Source organism: Orbicella franksi, chromosome 2 (genome assembly GCF_964199315.1).
Source record: "Orbicella franksi chromosome 2, jaOrbFran1.1, whole genome shotgun sequence".
Lineage (NCBI taxonomy): Eukaryota > Metazoa > Cnidaria > Anthozoa > Scleractinia > Merulinidae > Orbicella > Orbicella franksi.
Window position 1 is genome coordinate 29,775,124 of NC_138146.1, and position 9,172 is coordinate 29,784,295.

Below are 9,172 nucleotides of genomic sequence, written 5' to 3' on the forward strand. Positions count from 1 at the left end.
CTAAAAGTACAGCGCAGTACACGTCTCCTGAACTCGAGGCTCCTTATGTTGAACCTGAAGAACAAGACAGGTATGAAAGAAGTAACGACCGAAGGAAGAAAGGAGGGAAGGAAGGAGAGAAGAAAGGAGGGAGGGAGGAGTAGGGAAGCAGAGCGCAAACAAATCCCGCCCTCCCCCCCCCCCCCCAAAAAAAAAAAAAAATCAGAAAAGAAAAAATCTGCTCCAAAGACGGCCTGTCAATTTTTTCGAGAGTACAAGAAAACAAGAGGGGCCACGGCCTCCCGAAATCCACCGCTAGGGAGAAAGGGGACAGGGAGGAAGGAAGGAGGTAAAGAAGGACAGAGGAAGGGACTAATGGGAAGAAATAAATGAAAGAAGGAGGGGGAAGGGAGGGACCGGAGGGAGGGAGAAAGGAGAGAGTGGAAACTATGATCAGCATTCAGCGTTTTATCTCCGTAGTTTCTAAAGTAACTATCTGTCTTATTCCTTTCCAGGCTCTTCGGTTTATATCTTTATCTTCATCATCGGATCCACTCAGCTGCCAGGCCTCTGAAAATTTTATGTCACGTGGGCACACGAGAGATGTTGCTGGGATGGGTACGTACAAAGAAATACATTGCAAAATACATGAGTAGGAATTGTCTCAGATGCATAAATGGTAACCCTTCGATGGGAGGGTTGCGATAGCCATAGCCGCTAGCTGCTACAAAAACTGTTATTTACCGCTACATTGTACATGTGCAATCGTTGTTAAACACTGTGTCTCGTTTTGCAGGTTACTTCAGGTTTTGAGTTATACGCTGCCTTCAGTCCGCTTGTCACCAAACCTGACGCCATCAATGCTATCAACAAACTTTTGAGATGGATCAAGGTTTGTGGCCAATGATGTTTTTCTCCTATCTACCTTGTTCAAAGGCTTGCTAGAATCTTATTGTTCCATGGTTGTAAATTCTATTGCTCCACCTCGTAGTAGCCATACCAATTAGCAGTTCAAGTTATTTATTGACTCTAGAGTGCCCCTAGGACAGTGATTTTTGTGTTTATTGTTATCTAAAAGTAGTGCTTAGCTGACACTCCACGGAATAGCACAGTAACGCTTCGTTGGAAATTTAGCATGCAACTACCGAAACACGGGCAAACGAATATGTGAAAGATCGTATATTTGAACTGCGGAGAAAGATAGGAAGACATCAATGAAATTAAAGCCTGAAAGTAAAAATTCAGGCCTGAACGGGATTCGAATCCTTGACCTCTGCGATACCGATGCAGTGCTCTACCAACTGAGCTATCAAGCCAACTGGGAGCTGGCCACATTGTGAGTTCGTCATGTACCCGTAGATGGTATAGTCTGGTAATTTGGTTATTTTCTCTGTTATTGTTTTTAGCGCGAAGAAGAGCGACTCTTCATTTTAAGCTCACAAGTGTTCTAAGGATCCTATCATTCTGGGATATGGAGTCAGTTCTGTCTTCGGAGCGTCAGAGGAAGGCTGGGTCTACCCACGCTGCTTTTCAAGCCTCGCAGAAGCAAGACCGCTGATGGTCTAAAACCCAGAAATGATATTCAGCTGGATAAATTATAGTTATTTTCAAGATTATTTTGATTTAAGAATGAAACCGTCTCTGCAGAATGGAAATCCAGATGTAAAGAACAGTAAGAAATAAAACTTCACCGTCGACTGGAGTCTCAGTGTCTGCAGTAGCCTGTGATGCATCAAGACTCAGCTGTTAAAATCCCGGCTGAACACTCGTCATTTTGCCAAATTGCGGTCGAACAAACCAGTACAAGAAAAACAAAATAACTTCGTCGTGATAATCTACATCATTAACTTCACAGAGTAAGAGGTTCGCTCGCTAACGCTAACCTGCGAGTTGCTTCTTTTGTGGGTTGTTCAACGAGAGGCGCAAGTCAAGGAAAAGAAATGACAGCGCGGGGGCCATTTTCTCGAATTTCTTCGCTTCTCGCTCGGCGAACCTCGATGGACTGGGAATTAGTATGTTCGTGTGCTGGTTCATCGTTTAAAAAGAATAGAAACTGAAAGGTAAAAACAGAGGCGCTTTCCACTCGACCAGAAATTCCAGTTTGCATTTCCGGAAATTTCCAGTCACAAATGGAACGGCATTTCCCGGAATTTCAGGAAAAGAGAACAACCTCGCGAGGTATACCTTGCCAAGTTCCTAGGCCTCAAAATTGCCCCGAGGTCAGTCATTTCTAGGCACGTGGTCCGGGGCGAAAGTTCGTTTCGGATGCGTAACCGAAATCAATTGACCGTGAAGGCCTGGGAGAAAGCCGTAGAGGAACTAGGCAAAGGTATACCCAAATTTTCGAAAATTCCCTTTCCATTTGATTTTCCTCCCGGAAGTTTCGGTTGAATGGTTCGCATTTCGAAAATTCATAATTTTCGGATTTTCCGGCATTTTAGTATCATTTGTCTTTCTTTCGAAAGTCCCAGAATTTCTGGTTGAATGGAAAGCGCCCCAAGTGAGAGATGTCGACCTTCTCACATTTTGAGAGGTCAGAGTACAGTGCACTGCTGGTTGTCAATTCTACTGTGTGAAATGCTGTACATAGTGTACAGAGCTGTTTTCATAGTTCTTGCCCATCTTATACCAGTACAAAATTTTAAATAGGTATAGATGAAACCTTAGCTTGAAAGAAGCAGAAGATTTGTAACAATTATACACTACGTTGATGAAATTAAAAAGGCGTTCTGTGGTTTTTGAAGAAAACAACCACATCGACAAAAATAATCTTATTTTTTATCCTTAAGTTCAACAGTTAACCCGCTCCTGCTTTCTGTTGAGTGATTGCAGTCCCCCCCTCCCCGGCGCTTAGGGATGATCAGAAATGAAGCCCCATTGATGTGATCGCATGTACCCGGGATAACCACCCCCACCCCCTGCCAAGGCAGCTTTATTAAGCGTTTAAGCGTTTTTTAAGACAAGTCCCTTGTTGGGCTAATCAAAGTTGACCCCGTGAATATTCATCACCCTTGTTGGATATTCAAACGCGCAGTTATGCCTGTTTCTTTGAGTTGAATTTTCCAAAGAAACAAGTAAAAAGTTAGCTCGGGCAGGGTAACCCGAGGGGGAGAGGAACGGGAGTGTCGCAGGTACCAGAGACCATATAAACGGGTCCTAACCGTTTTAGTACGTTACTGTCGACTCGGCAGAAATCATGCGCACTTTAACCGTCCATGCACGTGCTTCAAGGCTTCCTTCTATGATGTTCCTACGTTTTGAACCACTGTTTACAAAGTTTGTCAGACATCCGTTACACTTACTTAACTTCTGATTTTGTTTGATTTCCCCTTACCTGGGTGTAACAAAATTGCTTATAAATAACGTCGCCTAGAACTTTTCAGCTAACAACTTCGTTTACAATAAAAAAAGGCTTGATCTGTTAAGTCTCGAAAACAATAAATAGTGTCTTTCTACATGCAATGTGAGTAGTTTTCAAAAATTATTTTCTGAGATTTTACCATTCCCATGTGCCTTTTAGTTCTGGAGAAATTCGCGGAAGATTTCTAATTACAGTGAAACGTCTATTAAGTGGACACTTAGCCTGGTCCCGAAATTAACGTGTCATATTTCCCTTTATAACAAACCCCTATTCAGCGGACACCTCTGTTAACGGACGCGGACACTAAAACAAATTGTATTTGGCTGATTTATATTGTTAAAAGCCTCTATTGAGCGGACACCGGACTGAATTGACAATGTGGCATTGGATTACGTCCTTGAAATAGTCGATTAAATGTACCCTTATCGTTGCTGTATGGAAGGGTATTACAGTGAAACCCCGCTCTACGGACACCCGCTTAATACGGACACCTGCTTCTGACGGACAGTTTTCTTTGTCCCGACAACTAAAATGCTCATATATTTTCTCTTAAATTAGCCTGCTCAATACGGACACCCGGATAATGCGGACACTTTATCATGTCCCTTTGGTGTCCGTATTAACGGGGTTCCACTGTATTACAAACAAGTTAAAGTTGGTAATGAAAGCTGATGAACTTGAACTCTGGATAGCTTCGTTAACAACCTGGAACTTTATTACAGTACAGAGGAACCGTTGAATGTTAATTTTTAACAAACATTGCACAATTGCTATAAACCTTTATTAAGCGGACACTTGGGAAGGTCCCGAGGGTGTCCGCTTAATAGAGATTTCACTGTATCATATCGCTAAATTTACAATGTTACGAACTGGATAACTGTCTCATTCACTCTTCAATTATTTCTTCCCGTAAAGAGGTTTCCATTACATGTTGTCATCATATTGCACAGACTGAAATATTTCCTCGCGCGAAACTAACCTGACGTGATAATCGGGTTCTGAATGATTCACGAGCTTCACGACGAGATGCATTCTCTTGATTGAAAAAAAAAAAAAAATTAAAAAAATTAAAAAAAATAATATGAAAAATATGAATTATCTAAGCCTTGCTATGCTACCAAAAATGGAATGTTACCGTCGGCAGGGAAATTTTGTAAGCAAACATGATGGTCTGGTTTCTCGCAAGGTTCAAAGCTGCCAGGATTATAGTCGGAAAAACTGCTTTCTAATTTCACTTTTCGCCAAGATTGGGAATGCTTTAGGATTTCTCTTCCATATCGGTTTCTTGAGAACAAACCAGGACTAAACGCCGTATCAATCCAGTTACCCCGAATGTTCGCTTTGGTGAACTTTGCACGGTTTTGTAGCTCCGGAGGGAGGTACTGAGTGTTTGTCACAATCGACATGCCCCATACTTCGATGTCGAATCCATTGAATTTAATATCGACATACCTAGACCCCGTTGATTGATACCCGGTAAGAATGTAACCATTTTTGCGAAAGTAATCCTCTGTTTCTCTCTTGCCAAAGATCTCGATATCTGATGTTAAAGCAATCACGTCTCCATCTATGTCCCAAGGAATGAGTCCACTGAACTTAACACCACCTAACGCGGAACCAGTATCAAGCTCGAATGTAATATTGTTCTCATCGGCAAACCTTTGAAGAAAGGCCAATGCATCTGCATACTCCTCCTGGCAACAAACTGGGAGTAACTGGCTTTGGGCAGCGCACTGGAATCCAACATCCTTACAGGAAAAGGAATGCTTCACCCCCTGGGGCAGTAGCACCCGATTAAGCTCCCACTTCTTAGCCAAAGGTTTCCACATGTTTTTATCATTATTTTTGGAATACGAACTGTAATCTGTCGTGAAATACATAGCGTCTGGACATGACATTGTCAGGTGTCCATCTTCAACAACACGCAAAAACCAGTCTTCAAAAATGACTTCATTTGGAAGACTCTCGTCAAACTTCAAAAGCTTTGTTTTGGCAACGAAAGGACCCTGCAGATAATCACAGAACATGCACTCGTTTCTTGAGTGATAATAACCTTCCTGGTATTCCAGGACGTAATTTTTCATTGTAGTTTGCACACAGCCCGCTTTCCAGTGACCTGAAAAGTTACGGTAAGATCCACCTGCAACTCCAACATTTGGTATCTGACTGACCACACGTATTTGCCTCTCAAGTTGGGTAAGCCAGGTGAAATGAAAAACATCTCTTGCAACGAGAACGTAAGGAGTAGATACTTTTCTTATCAACATGTTCCATCCTTTGCCTAGGTTTGTATCACTGACTTTCGTAACATTAATATTTTTGTACCTTTTGGCCATGTCCATAATTTCGTTACCACGCGTAGCTAAATGAACTTGAACTGTAGGATAGGTCTCTGTAACCCCCTTTAAAACCTTTTCAATATTGTTCTCGTCTTCCTTAGGATATGCAACGGTGTTTATTAAAATAGTTATCACAGAATTAATTGGTTTAGCGTTAGTACAGTTGGTGATAACCCAGCCCGTGGCGTAATATGGGTAGCCAAACTTTGCCCCTCTGTATTCATCTGGACACACATCCACGCTACCATTCTTGCTGACTATTTCAGGAGTGCTCGCTGTTTGCAGTGTGTTGTCTAGGCCTTTGACTATTTCCCCTAGTCGTTGAACCAATCTCGGTGACGGTGCTTGCTTTTGGACGACCAACTTTCGCATTTCCAGGTGGATTACATTCAGTTCCTTAGCAATGTCTCGTTTAAAAAGAAGGAAGGGGTCATAATGACTGAAAAGAGATAACACCTGTACTTAAATGCTTGTAATAATTTTCTTCAGTACATTCAATAAAGTGCTGTCATCCAAAATTTTGACATTATTTAATCTTTAACGTAGGTTCGATTTAAATGACATCTCGTCCTAGAAATTCTTTCGAAACACTGTAAAAAAAACTCTTAAAACTGTTTAAAAAATCTGTAAATTGGCACTGCTAAAAAATATTTCGCTAAAACACTAGCCTGACATCAGTTGTAGGCCATATTGGATTCTGGAATCCAACATGAACCAGGTCAAACTGTACCCTGTGTAAACGCTACTACTGTCAAGTACACATGCGCAATGCGGATAGGAAAAGAATTCCAGGGATTTTCTTTCAGTTATGATCTGATTATTAGGTAATTAAGCTGATCAAAGCGATACCCTTTTAGATGTCAATTTAAACTCGTTTTAGCCGGTGGCGGATCTAGGGGAAGGGCCCGGGGACCCGGGCCACTCCCCCCTTATTTTGACAGAAGGAAGGAAAGCTGGCAGGGCAAGTAAAACAAAACCGCCCCCCCCCCCCCCCTTAGCTCAAGGTCTGGATCCGCCACTGTTAGCCCATAAATAGTGAGGCAAATGATGCGATAAGTTTGGCAGTTGGGCACTTAGGCAAAGTTGCACTCAACTTGAACGAAAGAAAACTTTCGACATAACACTAACCTGTTTGTCTGTGGAAAGAAAAGATAAAATGACGTTAATAAAATACACATGAGAACAGTGAAGGACAGGAAAACACATCTCAAAGAAAGGACGACCGCCATTAGCTTCTGAACCAAAGACTTTCAAATCTGTGGATGTTGTATCAAAAAAAATAACGATCAACATGAGTACACTGCCAACAATTTGATGTACATGTAATATTTCAAACCTGAGTAGTAACCTTGTTTCTCCTCACGCATGTGCCTTGTTCCCTGATAAAGAAGAGTGAAAATTAACCGTTATCATTTTCTCAGGTATAGGTTGTTTGGTTTGGTTGGAAGACTGGTAGGTACTGAATTTTTCCACCGACACGCACACGTATTTACAAAGAGTAAAAATGTAACAATAGGATATAGTAAAACAAGGAATATGATGTACATCATGACATTATGTACGGTTTCTTCCTTACAGTATTACGGTTTACCGTGCCCAAATTCGCAATTAGCCAATCAGAAGCCGTGTATACTCTCGGTGTCCTGATATCTTGCCATGATCTCAAGTCACTGACCTGATATGGCTTCCATGTCTTGCTCACTTGGCCGAATTTTGGTACAGTAAATACCTAATCGTACCTTTTTGGTACGCTTCGGCCGCATATCAGGCTCGTTTGGTCTCGCATGGGTATCAAGTTTGGCTAGACTACGTCTCGCCAACATACGAACCATTACACTCGCCAGCCTGATATGCCGCCGAAGCGTACCAAAAAGGTATGATTAGGTACTTTATAAATGCGAAATACGGACATGTCCCGCCAACGTGAGTGAAGAAAGTCGCAATTTAGACCAATTTAAACATTACGCTTGATAGTTTTACTAGCATTTAAAATTAGCTTATTGGAACCTAACCATAGATTCTGATGTTTTGTTGTTATCTTTGTTGGTACATGTAATTTGTTTACTGAATTAATTCACATTTCGTATGCAAATAGGATGTACAGACGTGATGAGAGTTTTTGCTTTCGTTGGTCCGAGAAGCACTAATGTAACGTTTCGGTCAGCCAGAACAGCACCACTGCAGTTTTGAAACAACGCTCCAGTCTGAACAGCACTTCGGTATATTGCGGTTATCCATTAACATAAATAGCACTCCAGCAAGCCTCAATAGAGCTCCGTTTCGCCTGAATGGCATCCACTCAAGTACTGTGGTTAGCTCTTAGAAACATAAACATGGCCCTACCAGGGCATACCTCGAGTATTGGACTAGTCGGGGGTCTGTTGTTGATATTGGGGTGGGAAATCTGGGATTTAAATGGGATTTATAACAGGAACCTCGCTGATCCCTGTTTCGTCGTTACGCTGATCAGATCTTTCTTAGATCCTACTATACCATCAGCATTTTCGTTCGCAGTCCTGGCTATATTAGGCTCGATTACCAGCCGTTGTTCGGGAGAGTAGCCCATAGACCAGATTCAAGAGGGCGGCGGAAACCGAACCGATACTATATTTGTATTAAGTTTCGTCTGGACCACAGGTCCACAGGTCTTCTTTATGGAACGCCAGAACTGTCTTATGATACTTTTTTTTATTATATTGGGTGGTTATGTCATTATATTGAGTAGTTATGTTATTATATTCGGTGATTAACTCATTATACTCGGTGCTGATTCCATTATACTCGGTGCTTATGTCTTTATATGCGGTGCTGTCTTCATTATATTCGGTGCTTATTCCATTATATTCGGTGCTTCCCTCGTTATATTCGGTGCTTTTTTCATTATATTCGGTGCTGTCTTTATTATATTCGGTGCTTACTTCATTATATTCGGTGCTTACTTCATTATATTCGGTGCTTACTTCATTATATTCGGTGCTTACTTCATTATATTCGGTGCTTACTTCATTATATTCGGTGCTTACTTCATTATATTCGGTGCTTACTTCATTATATTCGGTGCTTACTTCATTATATTCGGTGCTTTCTTCGATATGATCGTCACCAGTCTTCGCAAGGGGTCGTACAATTTGGAGGTAGTCTAGGGAAAGCCGGGAAAAACGGGTGTCACGAAAACTCAGACCCCGAAACAGACCCCGAAAACTCAGACCCCTCGAAATTAAAAACTCAATTGTTATCACCCGAATTGCTCTATGGCCACAATGGGGCGAGATGTTTATCTTCTCCGGTTTATGTTGTGTAGCCGATATTTACGTAATACCGGACTACGCAAAAGTAATTGATCGTGTAAATTGAAGATAAGCATACGGTAAAATAAAATAACATGATAAAAGAACATAATAAAAGAAAACAAATGGAAACAATTAATATGTTTCTTCGCGGATGTTCAGACCATTAGGATCAATTGTTCTGCCTTTTTGAATTAAAAAAGCTT

General features: G+C 41.5%; 2 protein-coding genes across 3 annotated transcripts in view; one reads left to right on the forward strand and one right to left on the reverse strand.

The window, feature by feature from the left end:
- LOC145480125 (vacuolar fusion protein MON1 homolog A-like) overlaps positions 1–2,712 on the forward strand; it is a 2,785-nt gene extending 73 nt beyond the window's left edge. Inside the window, exons 1-4 of the mRNA XM_081458581.1 lie at positions 1–70; positions 495–597; positions 776–871; positions 1,386–2,712. The exon at positions 1–70 is cut by the window's left edge and continues 73 nt beyond it. Of these exons, the coding sequence (XP_081314707.1) occupies positions 1–70; positions 495–597; positions 776–871; positions 1,386–1,430 (314 nt within the window). The 3' untranslated portion in view covers positions 1,431–2,712. The remainder of the gene's footprint in view (positions 71–494; positions 598–775; positions 872–1,385) is intronic.
- Positions 2,713–4,442: 1,730 nt separating this feature from the next.
- LOC145479168 (uncharacterized) lies at positions 4,443–8,326 on the reverse strand. Of its 2 annotated transcripts, none has more exons than XM_081457445.1 (3): positions 7,028–8,326; positions 6,808–6,935; positions 4,443–6,118 (listed from the first exon to the last, which is right to left on the reverse strand). In XM_081457445.1, the coding sequence occupies exons 2-3, from the start codon at positions 6,906–6,908 to the stop codon at positions 4,450–4,452; spliced, it is 1,770 nt and encodes a 589-aa protein (XP_081313571.1). In that variant the 5' UTR covers positions 6,909–6,935; positions 7,028–8,326; the 3' UTR covers positions 4,443–4,449. The 2 variants fall into 2 exon arrangements, with proteins under 2 accessions (XP_081313571.1, XP_081313570.1); XM_081457444.1 differs by having other exon boundaries at positions 7,016–8,326.
- Positions 8,327–9,172: the final 846 nt, after the last annotated feature.

Excerpts from the sequence above, each read along its gene's own strand:
- LOC145479168 (XM_081457445.1), bottom strand. The coding sequence starts at position 6,908 with ATGGCGGTCGTCCTTTCTTTGAGATGTGTTTTCCTGTCCTTCACTGTT. Across the intron at positions 6,119-6,807 it reads TTCTTTCCACAGACAAACAG|TCATTATGACCCCTTCCTTC; the intron begins GTTAGTGTTATG and ends ATCTCTTTTCAG.